The 17,524-nt window shown below is 37.7% G+C and overlaps 2 protein-coding genes across 2 annotated transcripts; one reads left to right on the top strand and one right to left on the bottom strand.

Annotated features, from left to right (window-relative positions):
• The first annotated feature begins 3,917 nt into the window (after positions 1 to 3,917).
• Positions 3,918 to 6,041, top strand: LOC149833115 (protein MOS2-like). The gene has a single exon (XM_090014919.1). The coding sequence runs from the start codon at positions 4,119 to 4,121 to the stop codon at positions 5,769 to 5,771; it is 1,653 nt and encodes a 550-aa protein (XP_089871045.1). The 5' UTR covers positions 3,918 to 4,118; the 3' UTR covers positions 5,772 to 6,041.
• A 2,443-nt stretch (positions 6,042 to 8,484) lies between these two features.
• On the bottom strand, positions 8,485 to 9,212 carry LOC149833114 (histone H3.2). The gene has a single exon (XM_090012721.1). It carries the CDS (start codon positions 9,117 to 9,119, stop codon positions 8,709 to 8,711), a length of 411 nt encoding a protein of 136 aa, XP_089868847.1. The 5' UTR covers positions 9,120 to 9,212; the 3' UTR covers positions 8,485 to 8,708.
• Between the last annotated feature and the right edge of the window lie 8,312 nt (positions 9,213 to 17,524).

Here is a 17,524-nt window from a genome sequence, read left to right as displayed (position 1 = left end):
CAACCGCAATGACATTCTACGATCGCACAGCACTCCAGTTGCACTTTTCCATTTCATCCACCCAACCTTTATCCTATGATTTACATCTCCATCAATTTCTCCATACTTTTGAATGATGGATCCCAAATATTTGAAATAATCATTCACCGGTATTTCTTGCTCACCAAGCTTCACTACACTCCCATCACTACTTCGTTGCTTACTAAACCGACATTCCATATATTCAGTTTTACTCTTACTCAACTTAAAACCTCTAGCTTCCAATGTCTGTCTCCATAATTCTAACTTAGCATTAACCCCAGCTCTAGACTCATCAATCAAAACAATAGCATCAGCAAACAATATACACCACGGTACATTTTCTTGAATTGATCTCGTAAGCTCATCCATCACTATCGCAAATAGGAAAGGGCTTAAAGCAGATCCTTGATGTAACCCAACCGTTATCGGAAAATTGGTTGTCACCCCTCCACAAGTGCAGACATTGGTTACTACTCCTTCATACATATCTTTAATTATACTAATGTACTTGAGAGAAACACCTTTCTTCATCATTGTCCACCAGAGAACGTCCCTAGGTACTCTATCGTATGCCTTCTCTAAATCAATAAAAACCATATGCAAATCTTTGTTCCTCTCCCTATATCTTTCAATAAGTTGTCTAAGAAGATGTATAGCTTCCATAGTTGATCTTCCAGGCATAAAACCGAATTGATTCTCCGATATCATGACAACCTTCCTCAACCTAGACTCAATCACCCTCTCCCAAAGTTTCATAGTATGACTCATGAGTTTTATACCACGATAGTTTGTGCAATCTTGTATATCACCCTTATTCTTATATAAAGGCACCAAAGTACTCTTCCTCCACTCATTAGGCATCTTATTTGTTCGCCAAATCAAGCTAAAAAGATTTGTCAATCATTCTAAACCTTTCTCTCCCAAGCATTTCCAAGCCTCGATAGGTATACCATCTGGGCCAACTGCCCTGCTTGATTTCATTTTCTTCAAAGCCTCTGCAATTTCTTTCTTTTGAATCTTGCGCATGAAGTCACGATTTATCTCATGAAAAGGAATAGAGAAGTCTCCAAGATCTTGAGCATGACTATCATTAAATAGCTTATCAAAATAATCTTTCCATCTCTCCTTAATCTCCTCATCTTTGACTAAAACCCTTTGCGTTTCATCTTTGATACATCTAACCATACCCAAATCCTTCGATTTTCTATCTCTCATCTTTGCAAGCCTATAAATATCCTTCTCGCCTTCTTTGGTATCAAACTTGTCATAAACCTCCTTGTATACCTTAGCCCTCGCGTTTCGAACAACTTTTTTTAGCTTCCTTCTTTGCTATCATATACTTCTCCAAATTCTCATTATCACGACTCTTACTTAGATTTCTATAACACTCTCTTTTAACCTTAATAGCTAATTTGACATCCTCGTTCCACCATGACGTATCCTTACCTAGTGGTGCACCGCCTTTAGACTCACCCAATACCTCCTTAGCCACTTTTCTCATGCCACCTGCTATCTTATTCCACATTGATTCTGAATCTTCCTCGAGACACCAATCAGCTTCCTTAACTACCTGCTCTACAAACATTCCTTGTTTAGCTCCTTTCAGTGCCCACCACTTAATTCTAGGATCTATCCTATGTCTATCCCTTTTGTGGCATTGTCTAATTCTAAGATCTAAAATTAAGACTCTATGTTGTGTAGCTACACTTTCTCCCGGTATAACCTTACAATCGATGCAACAACCCCTATCTCTCTTTCTAAGTAGGAAAAAATCTATCTGACTCGTATTAACCCCACTTTTAAATGTTACTAGGTGAGACTCCTTCTTCCTAAACCAAGTGTTTGCTAAGATCATATCATAGGACAAACAAAAATCTAAAATCCTTTCTCCACTTTCATTTCTTTCTCCTATACCATAGCCTCCATGGATACTCTCAAATCCAGCCCTACTAATGCCTACATGTCCATTAAGGTCACCGCCGATGAAAAGCTTTTCTCCATAAGATATCCCTTGTACTACTCCATCTAAATCTTCCCAAAATTGATGCTTAATGGAATCATCTAAACCTACTTGAGGTGCATAAACACTAATAATATTAATATCCGTACCTAATACTAATTTAATAAGTAAAATTCTATCACCCTTCCTACTGACCTCAACTACATTATCTATAAACTGACGACTCATAACAATCCCTACTCCATTCCTATTCTTATTTATTCCTGTATACCAAATCTTATATCCCCAAGGTTCTAGCACTTTAGCTTTCTCACCTACCCATTTGGTCTCTTGAAGACATAAAATATCAATCTTTCTCCTACACATAACATCTACTAACTCTACCAACTTACCAGTTAAAGACCCTATGTTCCAAGTGGCTAACCTAATTTTATGGTCTTGGACTAACTTCTTTACCTCCACCCGTCCAACAAAGTGAGGGAACCCTTGCCTATTTGACACCACACTCGGGCGCCGGTGTGACGCGTCGCTTCTGGGCGACGACCTAGCAACCCTTGCCCATTTATCACTGCCTCCGGGCCTAGAGAGGACAGTGCGTCGCTCAGTAGGGAACGCCCCAACGAAATTCTCATATTGGTTCATTTTCATAGGGTATGACAAAGTTTTTATGCTGGCTGTCACAAGCCTACCGCAACCCTCCTCCTTTATCTGCCTAACCCCAGCTTGCTTTTCAAAAAAAAAAAAAGGTTGATGATCTCAGTTGTGTATGAATCTGAGATCCCTTGTTTGTTGATACCTTATATTCGTGGGTGGTTTCTTGGCAAATTCATGCCTTGGCCTTCAGATCCAAAATAACCAGATGGAAACCGTCTCTTGTTTGTTGCTTCTCGTCGATGGTTAGGGCTGGTGAGCCGAGCCTGAGCTGTTAAGAATGAACCTCTGCTTGGGCTCAGGCTGGCTTGTCGAGGGTGAACCTCTGCTTGGACTTCACAAGCCAAACCCAGCCTGATCTCATTAAGAGCCAATCTCTACGAGCTGTTTTGTTTTATTAAAAAAAATTGTTTGTTATTTTTCTAGTGCCGGACATCTCACGAGCCCGTTTTATCTTTTTTTCTGTCAGTCTTTTAGTGAAAGAAATCTATAATACTCGTGGATTTGTAGTTTAACAGATCCTCTGGCTTTTATTATTCTTACTTATAAACCAAACCAAGCTGAGGGAAAGTCATGAGTTCAAATCTCACGGGTATTTTCTTGCCGTGGAGACAAAGCTGGGTGCACTTCTTGCTGGACGTGGGCGACCTGGTGTTTTTTCACGCCAATCAGCTGGTGATGGAGAATTGGCTTATTCCGGCTAATTTGTAGAATTTTTTATTTAAAAAGAAAAAAAAAATATAAGCCTAAGGATGATCGCATGCATTGTAATTGCACACTTTTAATATGCTGCTGCACCGGATCATTCACTATCTTTGGAGACTGTCCCATAGATGGATGGTGGGTGATCAGGTGGTGCACAATCACACTAGAAATGTGCAATCACATTGCAACTGATCTCGATCTCAAATTCTTTTTTGTTTTTCGATAGAGAAAGGCTGGGGTTAGGGCAAACCCCTACCAGTTGTTATATACAACCATACCATTTGGGGTTCGAACTTGCAACGTCCCAACACATGGTGACGTGCACTAACTGCTCCTGCCAGACAAGCGGAGCCCCCGTGGTCTCAGTCTCAATCTCAATCTCAATCTCAAATCATTATAAGTCTGACCAAACACGACTCCTCGACTAGCATGATTAAAACTTAAAGGTGACAAAATAAAACATTTAAAAGTGCAGCCAAGATACCAATGGCGCGACATTTACAAGAAAAATGCAGCGAACGAAAATGGTCAAAAATTGGGGAGGGCGACTCTTCCGTCTTCTCTTGCTCTTTCCTATCCTCTTCTCGTGTCCTGAAGCCCTAATAATTTATCTCTCTGAGGCCTTCTCCAGCAGCCATCAAGGAGGGCATTCGATTTGCAGCCACAAGTAAAAGGTCAGTTCCCTTACCAATTCTTTCATCTCCCTTTCTTCGATTCTCCTGTTGTTGAAAAAGAAAGAGAATAGGGTTTCTTTCTTCTGCTCGATTCGGTACCCAAGATCATGAAGTTGACGTCCTTCTCCATCCCCTCCAAACCTTCCTCCAAAATCACCAAACCCTGCACTTTTTCCGACGAGCCGGCCGAGAAAGCGGAAGAAAGACCCCAATATGTCACTGAGTTCGATAGCTCCGCGCCCGTTACCATAAAACCCAGATCCGTAACGATCCCCAGGCAGGAGAATACATGGCGCCCGGAGAAGAAGATGAAGAACATCAACCTCCCTGACGCCGATCTCCAATTCGAGGCCGTGGACGTCGACGACGAGACGAAAACGGACGTGGGGTATGGGCTAAACCTCAGGGATAGGGTTAATGGTAGCAACCAACAAGATCGATCCGCTCTGCCTCCGGTAGAGCCGGGGAATTCGTATGTGGAGAGCCTCTTTGACCAGAAGTACCGAGAAGACATGGAGAAATTAGCAGACGAGGATGGTCCAGACAAGTATCGGGACGTTCCGGTGGAGAGCTTCGCCGCTGCAGTGCTCGCTAGCTATGGATGGTCGGAAGGCAAAGGGATCGGAAGGAACGCGAAGAAGGACGTCCCGGTTTATGAGCACCCGAAGAGAATAGGGGGAGGGTTTGGCGCTATGGTCGATCCGGAGACACGGAGACAGATGAAGCGCAGAATTTTCGCAGAGAACGGTATCCGTGCGAGAGGTAAGAGTGATGATGAGAGGAATGTTGCTGGACAGTCGAGAGGGGATTCGATTCCGGAGGAGAGATCTCAAAGGGAGGAAACAGAGAAGCATGATCGGATAGAGTCGACGGACAGGAATCGTGATGTAAGGGATGAAGATGAGCGACTGAAGAGAAAGGAATCACATGATGGTCATGAAGATAAGAGAGATAGGTGCAGCGATGAGAAAAGGGTAGATAAAAGCCTTCATGAAGGTAGCAGGAAGGATTATGCTTCGAGTATCAGTTATAAAGAGAAGAGAGATAGGAGCAGAGATGAGGAAAGGGTGGATCGAAGCCTTCGTGAAAATGACAGAAGAGATCATAACTCAAGGGTTGGTTATGAAGAGAAGAAAGATAGGAGGAGGTCAGAGAAAAGTGGTGATAGAAACAGAAACCACCGTGAAGAGAGTAGAACAGATTATGATAGAAGTAGAGCCCACCATGAAGAGAGTAGAACAGATTATGATAATAGGAGAGGAGATGAAAAGCTTCACTCTAGAAGCAAAGATGGAAAGGGGCACAGTAAGAAGGGTGAAGATGCTAAAAGGGAGAAGGGGATTAGAAGGGATGATGAGTTTGTCGATGAAAGGAAAGTTGAAGCAAAAGGTATTTCCTGGCTTACCAGTCATATTCGGGTAAAGGTGATAAGCAAAGAATTCAGAGGAGGTAAGTTCTACTTGAAGAAGGGTGAAGTGGTCGATGTTATCGGCCCTCAGAAATGCATTATATCCATGGATGGAAGCAAGGAAATAATCGAAGGAGTAAACCAAGATATTCTGGAGACTTCCCTCCCCAAGCGAGGCGGCCCAGTTATCGTTCTGTATGGGAAGCATAAAGGTGTTTTTGGCAAGCTTGTAGCGAGAGATGCAGAAGAAGAGACGGGGGTGGTTCAGGATGCAGAAACCTCTGAAATGATCAGCGTGGGTCTTGATCAGATTGCAGAATATGTTGGAGATCCAAGTTATATTGGATATTGATTGTCAAATCGAGATATTCTTCGGGATGAATCATTTGTTTCTTTTCTTGTATAAGAAGGTGAAGCCTCTTAGGCACCATTCAAACAGATCCCGCTTGGTGAAATCTGACATGCTCAGTTTCTAGAGCTATGGAAATGGTTTGGCTCCTGACTGGTCTTCTTGTTGGAAATCATTTTTCAGCATACTTTAAAAACATAACTTGAATGTATTTCATTATGGACTCATAACAAACTATGTTGATCTTAAATATATGTATTTTGAATTGGGCGGGCATGAATGCTCACTTACAGCGACCAGATATTTTATTTTATGTTTTGCATTTGATATGGTTTGAAGTTATCAATCACTTGACAGCACTGAAAGGCTTGGAGGATGCATCTTGTGTTACGAAATTTTCTTTGTTCATAGGTAAGAGATTTTATATTCGACCGTGGTTACCATGGATCTTCAATTTTCTTCCTCGACTTGATACGACTGAAATCACTAGAAGTTGCATCATCTTGATAAAATTGGAGGCGGCCACAATACTCCTTGTTCATGCCTATGGAGCGTGCCGGACTTGATTGATGAGCAAATAAATGTTACATGTGTATGTGTGTATGTGTGTGTGTGTGTGAGAGAGAGATTCCAGCGTGTAACTAATGATCAAGGATGGCAATGGATCAGATTCTGAACTTCACCCAAATTGCAGTTGATTCTTACAAAGGATCTAGCATGTACTTGGATCTGGGACTGATTCAAATGTTTTTGTAAGTGTACAGATCCCAACTAAACTGTACCAATGTCTAAACTATTGTGTGCATTTTATTGCAAACTCAAGTCGTTTGATGTGATTAGTGACTGGTTGCCAAGGTAATGAGACACTTGGGTTTTCATAGAGAAGGGAAACGTCACAAAACCTTTTAAAATATTCAAAAGTGACGGAGAAGCAGGAAACATGGGCAGAACTCCGATGGAGATCGAGATCGAGATCCAATTCGAATGTAAATGTTTTTTTAGAGACATAAAAGAGGTGAAACAGGAGAACTTCCCAACGGGTCACTCATCTAAATATTGTTCTGCACGCTTAAATTTGGAGTTCTATAGTATCCAGGGCGCGCGCTAATGTGCTGATATGATTACACCCTTGATCTAAAATGGTGAGTCTCTCCCTTTAATTTCAAATTGAAAAAAAAAGTAATTATATAACTAATTTAATGAGTCAAAAAAAAATCAATTTCAAAATCGATAAATTGAAGGTGATTTACTGTTGCTGAGAAAGCAGGTTTTCTCATTTGTTCTTTGCTTGCATTAATATGCTCATCGTTGGAAGATCTGGCGAGAGCTTCATCCTTTTTATCATCTGTGACAAATGATAGATTGGCTTAGCTAGTACTGTTTTTTCTTAGTAAAATAATTGCATTGTTCTTGCAAAATTGTATGCTTCCCAAAATGCCTACTAATTTGACAAGATTTTTTGTATATCTAAAAACTCTAATTCTCAATTTTTGTAGGATATTTCTGCTTTGCACATGCCTGTTAAGGTTTGCATGATAATATATGAAATTCACAACCTTCAATAAAAAGGTGATTGCCTGCATAGATTCACAAATATAGTACTACCTTCACAAACATAATATGATATTCGCAAAGATACACTGAGAACCTTTAAGTAAATATTCTTGAAGGATCTTCTCAAATATAAGTTGACATTTGCAGTCACATGTTGCGAATGTTCTTGACGTTTGCACTTTGATTCAACCTTCCCAAGTAAAGTATGATATTCACAAAGATACTCAGCAAACCTCTTTTAAATAAATACTCAAGAAACTTGACAAATGTGTGCTTACATTCACATTCACACTCACACTCACTTGAGCGTCTCTTATTAAAGTTTGGCAAATAAATATAATACAATCTTTGTGAATAAAATATGTAAACATTCACAAATGTGTATTGACATTTGCAAATACTTGTTATTTATGTTATACTTTTGCATGATTCATATATAAAGTTACTACCATTTTTGTTTTGTTTTTTGTTTGTTTTTCTTTAACACTTTCTTTTGACAATTCTTAGTTAATTATCTTACAGCATTAATGCAAGGTCATAAAACCTTTTAAAATATTCAAAAGTGATAAAAAAGCAGGAAATGTGGGCAACATGCAATGGAGATCGATATCCAATTCTAATAAATGTTTTTTTTTTCAGAGCTAAAAGAGATGTAACATGTGGACTTCCCAACAAGTCACGCGTCGTCTTAGTACGGATTAACTCTCATAGGATTTAGTGTATTAGTGATAGTATGACCCTTGATGTAAAATGCAATATCTCCCTCTAATTTGAAATTAGAAAAAAATGTGTAAATGAAAATTCAATTTCAAAATCGGCAATGTTGCTGAGAAAGCAGATCTTCACATTTGTTCTCAAACGCCTATGGTGATCCCGTTTGGAATCTAGTGGACAAACGATTAGGGGGACAACATTGGGTAAACCACCTTTTTAACATCATTCTCCCAAACAACCACCGCAGTAGTTTAGTCCTCAACTGTCATCCCAGCTAACATCTCCCAAGCACAAATTTCCAAAGCTCAGCATTGGCCATACACATGTAATAGGCCTAGAGAAATGAAAACTACAGAGAGAGAGAGAGAGACGATCGCATCGGCAATATAAATTAGGTGGGAAAACATCTCGCCAATATTGCGAGAAAAACGACTATTACGCTTCACGCTTTAGGCAAGTGGGTAAAAGATGCTTCATTGAAGTAATTTCAGTGTAATTACAGAGAGGTAATAATCCGACAAGCAAACAGTAACTCCATGGTAAAAGAAACACCATTTTCAACAAAGAGAGGGAGAGAGAAAACAATAAAGAAAAGACATGACCAACAGCCTAGACAAAAACACTTTTAGTTAGACGACGCCAAAGCTTATACCGATGCACTGCTGCAATCGATCAAGCGCGCTCTCCCCTGATGCGCCTGGCCAGCTGGATGTCCTTGGGCATGATGGTGACCCTCTTGGCGTGGATGGCGCAGAGGTTGGTATCCTCGAAGAGGCCAACGAGGTAGGCCTCAGCCGCCTCCTGCAGGGCAGCCACCGCGCTGCTCTGGAACCTCAGATCGGTCTTGAAGTCCTGGGCGATCTCGCGAACGAGGCGCTGGAACGGCAGCTTCCGGATAAGCAGCTCGGTACTCTTCTGGTACTTTCGGATCTCCCTCAGCGCCACGGTTCCCGGCCTGAACCTGTGGGGCTTCTTCACTCCTCCGGTCGCCGGAGCAGACTTTCGGGCGGCCTTGGTGGCGAGCTGCTTCCTTGGAGCCTTCCCTCCGGTCGATTTCCGAGCGGTCTGCTTGGTACGAGCCATTGATCGATAGCCAAAAACGAGCGAACGAGTAAGATAGAGAGTGTGAAAGAGAGAATGAGCCGAGGAGGAAGGAGAAAGAGATCGATGGAGCTAGTGATGAGAATCGGTAGAAGGATAGTGCGGTATTTGTAGGGAGTGAGGACGGCGGGATCGGAAAACTTTTTTTGAAAGTTTTTCGTGAGAGGATTCGAGCCGTCCATTGCTAATTTTATTGACGGCTGATAATCGTTTTAAGACGCGCACACGGATCGATTGTGGTTTTTCTTTTCCCTCCGTTTTTGTGTTTCTTTTTCTTTTTTTGTTTTTTTTTTTTCTCTCAGGCGCGCGCGCGGGCGGTTCTCTCGTGTTTTTCAGATTCGGTTCGGATTTGGATATCATTTTAATTTGGATCTTGAATTGATCTGATTCAAAATCAGACCCAATTACAGCTTTTACATGTAAATAGTTTGTTTTTGTTCTATTTTTTCTGTAACTTCTCGGATCTGTTTCGGTTTCAGATTCAGATTTAGATCTGTGCTCTACATTTCAGATTTGGATTCGAATCTGATAAGATCCAACCCAAGTCCGACCAGTTTGCACCCTAGGATTAAACAGGCCTTTAGACTACGGTTTACTTATAGCACCAGATGTTTGAATGACTTGGCCGAGTCATTTATAAGTTTGCATGGTTGTTATAGTTTTTTTATTTCAATAGTCAAGCAAGGGTTTGGCATACCTCTATCAGTAAATTCACAAAAAAGTGAGAACAACCATACACTATACAATTCATACAAAAGGTAGCCAGTTTGGGGGTTTATCAACCCAGTGGTTGTTCATGGTATCAGAAGCAAAAAAAAAAACTCTTCTAAGCAGGGTGTCAACGGGTTGGGTTTGCCTGCACCAAACTCTATAGGGTCCGGGTATGGTGATAAATAAAAAGACCAGATTAAGATCAAGATTCTGACTCCAATTAATACATGGAGTTGCAAATAGTTTGTGAAATTGTATACCATACCTGGTCTCGACCCAAGTCCAATTAAGATCTGTAATTTTTCAATGTAAAAAAGATAAATTATCATTTTATCGGGTATGATTCATGTAGTTTTTATCAGGTTCAGGTATGGTTTCTCTTATGGTAGGTCTGATTAGACCCAGGTTTGGACCCGATACTGTACCCAAAAATTGGGCCCTGATCTGGGGCTACCTAGGACCGAACCAAACCTGATCCATTGGCACCCCTACTTCTAGCCTTGACTTGCAGAAAATAGGTACGTATTCTGTCACAACACTGGACAGAACTATATTGGACCTTCCCTAACCTTCCAACCATTTCAACATAGATTTGGGGAAGTTTGGATGTGGGACCTCTATATACACTTTGCTTTTTGTTGGAATTCTACTAAGAATTTCTTTCCACCTTCCCCACTCTATATCTCTTACGTGGTCCTTGTGAATCACCTAGCCGGCATTTTTGGAAAAAACTCACCTGATCTCTAAAGAGTATCCCAATTTTATTGCTTCTTTGTAAACACTTATGTTGAAAATATTGTTTAACTTAGTGGGGCGGGTAACTGAGCTTGAATAAGGTATGTTCGGAGGCACGCGTAAACACACACTATTTTTCAAGTGATAGTTACCCTACTTGTGATCAAGTCCTCAATGCAGTGGGTACTTGTCCAACTATGCTCTTAAGTTACAATCGAGCTTTTGCCTACTCACAAAAATTCAATCCAGACCTTACAATGAATGAGATTGATAACCTTAACATGATTCACCTTAAACCGCCTCTTGACTAGGATAGGATGATCTACGCTCAAATTGAGTATAAATCATGAGTTTAGATATAGATATGGATCCAAACAACAAGTGGGTTTGGACAAAGTCAAGGTCAATTAATGGATTGGTCAAAGTTGGTTTTAGACTTGGGGATTAAATTCATTTTAAGTACTAAAAAGAAAGTCAAACCAAACCAGATTGAGGTGAATCCAAATCCAAAGGTCAATGGTAAAGATCAAGATCCCAAAATAAAAAGATGCACAAACCTAATATCTAATGCCTTTAAGGGCCTTGCCCTTTAAGGCACTACCTTTCTATATAAAGACCAGAGGTTTCCCAAAAACCTTCAATGTAGGACTAAACTTTTGTAGGAAACCCAGCACCCACTAGCTTCGGGAAAAATAAAAAATAAAAGACAAAACCATAGGATTAGTTTTGAGTCAAAATTCAACAATCACCTACTTAGATCAAAACTATAAAAAAGGACTACAGAGGTTATTCGCGGAGATTCAGTGCATAAGTAAAGGTACCTTTTGAGTTTAAACTCACACGTTAGTGTTACATAGTTTTAGTCAGTCTAAGACCTCAATAGTGTTATCTTTGAATTAAGGATCTTAACTGACCTTTTAGACACCATAACACACAATTTCATTTTAGGTGGTCATAGTGTATCTACCTATATATAAAAGCCACATATTAAGGGTTTTGTGTTGTATCCCAATTTTATGAGTGTTGTAAAGACAAAGTCCAAGTACTATAGAAGGCAACCCCCACCTTCACACCTACATAGATAAGTCTATTAAGGGTGTAAACGAGTTTGAAACACCTCAACCATAAGGCTTATAGATCTTATTAAGAGTTCAATTTGAACTCAACCTCCTTACACACGTTTCGAGCACTTGACATTAGAAATTTAAAAAAATTATTAAGTGCTCTATCCAATCACTTAGAGACTTGTTTTTTCTATTGAACCACTAGACATGGTTTGACATTTATCATGTGGTTAGGTTTCTATCAACAGTGATTGCTTTTATAGACTTTAACTTTATTTCTCTCGATGTCTTAAAAATGATATCTCGAGAAAGTCTCTTTGTCATCAGATCCGTTAAGTTTTGACGAGATTTTATATATTCAATTAAGATTATTTTTTATTTAAGTAAATAATTTACATAATTGTGATTTAGCCTAATATATCTATATTTTTTTATCATAAATAGTACTTTTTGCTTTGTATATAATTGTTTGATCATCGAAATACATAGCTATTGAGAGTACTAGCCTATCTCTTAAAGGTATCTCAATTTAAGAGATTTTTTTGCTACTCAGCTTCTATACTATTTAATGCTAGTGCTATCAATTTTGCTTTCATTATATAATGAGTTGTCACAGTTTGCTACTTGTATTTCCAAGCAATTGCTTTAGATCCAAAGGTAAATATCCAACTACTTGTAGATAATGACTCATTGAAATTGGAATTCTAGTTTGCATCATTGTACCCTTCAAGTACAGTGGGTTCTCTCTTATAAAATATTTCATATTCTAGAGTTTTCCCTCAAGTACTTCAGGATTCGATATATTGCATCTCAATGCTCTTGTCCTAGATTACTAGTATATTAGCTCAACTTGCTCATTCTGAGAGCTATGTTTGCTTTGATCCATTCATAACATACATGAGACTGTCAATAATGGGTGCATACTCCAATTGAGATGTACTTCTTCTAGTGTTAGTCGACAGCTTAACATTAGGATCAATCAGAGTAGCAACACGCTTATAATCATAATGATTACATTTTTTTAATATTTTCTCAATGCAATGGGATTGAGTTAATGAATAACCATTTTTATATCTAATCAATTTAATACCAAGTACAACATCAGCTAAATCCATATCTTTCATACCAGATTTAGATGAAAGAAAGCTTTTGGTATTATTTTTTATGATTAATATATCATTCGCGTAGAGACAAATAATTATAACATGACTACCCTCTATTTTCCATTTATCAATGTCATGAATTCTAAAATATATGAAATGATTGCTTCATCAAATTTATTATGTCATTGTTTAGGTGATTGTTTCAAATCATATAATGACCTTAACGATTTGCAAACTTTATTTTCTTGACCTAGTGTTATATATCCTGAAGTTCTTTTATATAAATTCCTTTCACAAAAGCAATTTTGATATTCATTTGATGAATTTCTAAATTGTAAATTGATTCCAAAGCAACCATAGTTCTAATAGATGCAATCCTACATACAGGAGCATATGTGTCAAAATAATAAAGTCCAAGTTTTTTTTAACCTTTAGCTACAAGTCCAGCTTTAAATTTTTCAATAGAGTCATCAGTTCGAAGTTTCTTTTTGAAAATCTATTTGTATCCCAAGGATTTAAAACCAGGGGTAAATCAATAAAAATATAAGTTTTATTTTCTATGATAAAATCTAATTTATTATCTATAGTTTCTTTCCAAGAAGAAGCATCAGGAGAAGTCATAACTTAAAAAAAAAACAAAGTCTATATTTATCACGCAGAGATGAAAATTAGGACCAAAATATTTTGGTTTTCTTGAACTTTTACTCTTTTGAATTTCAAGATTTTCAAGCTCATAAATTTTGTTTCTTGGATTATTTTTAATAACTTTTGGAACTTCAAGCGATTTTAAAGTTAAATCTTCTCTAAATTCGACTTAGATAGATTCTGAAATAACTTTAGTTTTAATATCTATAAATCTATGTCTTATTATTTTGAGAATAATCAATAAAAATACATGTTCTAGTTTTTTGATCAAGTTTGGTTAATTTTGATTTAGTAAGCTTTACATAAGTAATACAACCCCAAACTTTTAAATAATTTAAATTTTATTTTCTTCATTTTCAAATTTCAGACAGTATAGTTTTTGACATATAATATGAAACTCTATTTAATAAATAGCATGAACTAAGCAATGCATCACCCTGTACATTATAATATATACCAGAACTAATAAGCATTGAATTAACCATATCAATCAGAGTTCTATTTTTACGTTCGGCTACACCATTATGTCGAGAAATATATGAACTAGTATTTTATCTGTGTATTTCATAATTCTCACAAAAATCAATGAACTCATTTAATAGGTACGCATCATCTCTATCAGATCTAAAAGACTTTATTTTACAATTATAAAAGTTTTCAACCTCTGCTTTGAATTTTTTTTTTTTAATGATTCATCTTTTATTTTCGTGAGATAGACACGCATATTTTAAAAAATCATCAATAAAAGATAAAATAATTATTACCCTCATGAGTTGGAATATTTTTTTAAATCACATACATCATTATATATTAAGTTTAATAGCTTAGAAGCTCTTTCAACACTATCAAATGATTTTTTCATAAATTTTGCTTGAATACAAACATTATATTTTCTAACATATTTAGCTTTGCATTTAGAAATTAATCCTAAGTTACTCATGCTTCTCAAAGACTTATAATTAACATGTCATAATCTAGCATGCCATAAATCATATGAGTCAAGCATATAAATAAAAGCAGAATTAACTTTATTAATCAAATTGAGTTTCAACAATACATTGATGGTGTAGCCTTTGCCTATAAACTTGTGGTTCTTCGACAGTATAATGTTGTCGAATTCTATTACAACTTTGAAACCATGAGTTAAGAAGATAGGCAGATACAAGTTTTTTAGTGACAATATGTATATGATACACATTTTGTAGGGTTAAGTATTTTTTGAAAATGAAATAAAGTTTAATACTCCTTTTTCTATGAACCTTAGCTTCATGCTTGTCGTTCATCTAAATCTTATGGTCTTCTTCAACGATTTCATATGTTTTGAATATACTTCTATCATTGCATGAATGAATTATTGATCCAGAATTCATGTATCACCCTTTATCTGAATTAATCATGAATATCTTACTAACTAAAGCTAATAGATCATCATCGGGTTTACTAACTTTATTGTCTTAGAATTTCTTCCTTTATCAGCATTCTATTGCATAGTGACCTAGTTTTTCACAAGTATAACATAAAACATAATTTCTCTTCTTAGCAATTAACTTGGATTTCTTATTCTTGTTCTTAAGTACAGGTTTAAACTTTGGTTTGTGTTCAACCAAATTCATCTTAGCACAATCTTTTTTTGCTTCATCTTTCTTATCTCGAGATCAAGCTTCCTTCTCGATTCAAAGATATTGAAGAAGTTGTTCTAAGGTAAATTCTTCATTCTTATATTTTAATTCATTTCGATAATCTTTCTAAGATGAAGGCAATCTACCAATGATTGCAGCCACCATGAATGATTCATCAAGGTTCATACCCTCGTACTTAATCTGATTAGCGAAGATCTACATCTCATGGACTTGTGGTAGCCATGGTTTATCATCAAAGAATTTGAAATCCATATACTTGTTAACAAAAAACTTATGATTTCATGCATTCTTCATTTTTCACTTGCTTTCATGGGCTTTCCAGAGCTTCTTTGCAGTGCTAATTTTTGAGTAGGGGTCGAACAAGGTGTCAGAGAGATAATTCAGTATGTGTTTGCGACACACGAAGTCATCTTAATTCCACTTTAGTCTCTTGCAGTTTTCAATAATGGTTTTGTCCTCCCGTTCTTTTGAATAATCCCCCATATGCACGTACAAGACGTTTGCAATTGTGTTGTTATCTTTTAAAATTTGTGTCATCGAACTAGGACAACTTGGGCTGCTCTTGGTTTTCAACCTTCACAATCTCCATATGTACTATTATCGCTTAAAATTTATTAGAAATATTGCTTAACTTTATGGATCAGACAGTTGATCTTGAACCAGGTATGCTATATATGCACTATCTTTCAAGCGATAATTGATCTACTTAGGATCAAGTCCTTGGTGCAATAGGTACTTGTGCAACTATGCTCATGGGATACAACTGAGCTTTTGCCTACTCGCAAAAATTTTGTTCATGCCCTACACTGCGTGAGATTGATAACCTTAACACGATCCACCTTGAACGACCTCTTGATTAAGATGAGATGATCTAAGCTCAAATTGAGTATGGATCCTAGGTTTGGATATGGGTATGAATCCAAACTACATGTGGATATAGATTTAATTCAACAACTAAATCTAGATCTTAGTAATGGATTCAAACAAAAACCTGATCTGGATCAAATAGTATCTGGGTCTAGATTCAAATAGATATAGGATCTGGATCTCAAAATGGATCTGAGCATGAACCTCGAGCATAGCTTGTAGAGGTGAGAGAGAGGAGAGACTAAGATGAGAGAAATGGCAGAGGGTTGGGGTTTATATAGGCTCATTCCTAGGCCACCCATAAAGGCCATAAAGAGCCTTTAAAAGACCCAAACGATAAGAAAATAATGGACCATGGCTGGCCAAAATGGCGAATCATAAAGGCCTAAACATATAGCATTAGATGGCACCAAATAGGGACATAAATGTCCCTAGCAAGGTCAATTCCAGTCTTGACCAAGTCAAGGTCACTCAAGCCATGGATAAGCGTAAACTATGGACTGTTTGGACCTTTAATGACCATGCAAAAATGTTAGGGCAGGGTCTAAATAGATCCAAATAAGATCCTGAAAGATCCAAAAAGAATTAATGTAAAGTCAAGGTCAAATAATGCACTGATCAAAGTCGGTTTTAGACTTGGAAATTAAATTCATCCCAAGTACTAAAAAGAAAGTCAAAGCCAAGCCAGACCGGATCTGAATTCAAGTCCATGTTGAAAGTCAAAGGTCCTAAAAAGAAAGTCAAAGTCAAGTTGACCTGAATCCAGCTCTAAGGGTCAAGGGTCAAGAATAAAGAGATGCAGAATCCCAAAATCTAATGCTCTTGAAGGCTTTGCCTTTTAAGGCATAGACAAGAGGTTTCTCAAAAACCTTCAATGTGAGACTAAGCTTTTATAAAGAACCAACACCTACCAACTGAGAAAAAATAAAAAATAAAAAAGCAAATCATAGGAATAGTTTTGAGCCAAAATCCAACATTGCTTACATTCAATTTCAGCTTGCCAATTGGAGGGACTTCCCATTGGTTTGAGGAACACGATCTACCTGCTATATGATATTTAAAGCTTTTTAGAACCCCAAGTAGTTCCTCACTTGCCAAGCTAAATGCCTGAGATCTCTTGTTTGAATTGCCTCCTTCAGGGCTCTTGAAAGGATCTCATTTCGACCTTTCCAAATTGCCCAAATAACCACATGAAAAGCCACCAACCATTCTTGTTTGATTTCTTTCTTGTTTTTAATTTTGATTGCCCCCATTTCTTTAAGGCTTCTATAATTTCTCCTGACGAAATTTTCCAACGGCAAAACTTGTCTACTTCCTTCCGCCAGATCGATCTGGAGACACAACATTGCAGAAAGAGGTGCTCGAATGATTCCTCCGCCTTTTCACATAGGGGCACCTGCTAGCCGAAGAGAAGCCCAATTGCTCAAGTTTGTCTTGGACCATTAGACGTTTTTTTGTTGCATAGAACGAATGGCTTCAAGAGAACTCGTGCATCTTGACTAGAATCAGGTTCCCTGCCTCTTCTTCTATGAACATCTTTCAACTGAGCCTTTCTATGACCAGTAGAAATAGGTATGGGAACATGGGGTCGCCTTGCCTGAGACCGCCGGATGGAAACCAAA

The sequence above is a fragment of the Nuphar pumila genome, chromosome 7 (genome assembly GCF_984573655.1).
Source record: "Nuphar pumila chromosome 7, dmNupPumi1.hap1.1, whole genome shotgun sequence".
Classification (NCBI taxonomy): domain Eukaryota; kingdom Viridiplantae; phylum Streptophyta; class Magnoliopsida; order Nymphaeales; family Nymphaeaceae; genus Nuphar; species Nuphar pumila.
The sequence above is the reverse complement of the archived record's forward strand: the minus strand, read 5'-3'. Positions and strand labels throughout refer to the sequence as shown.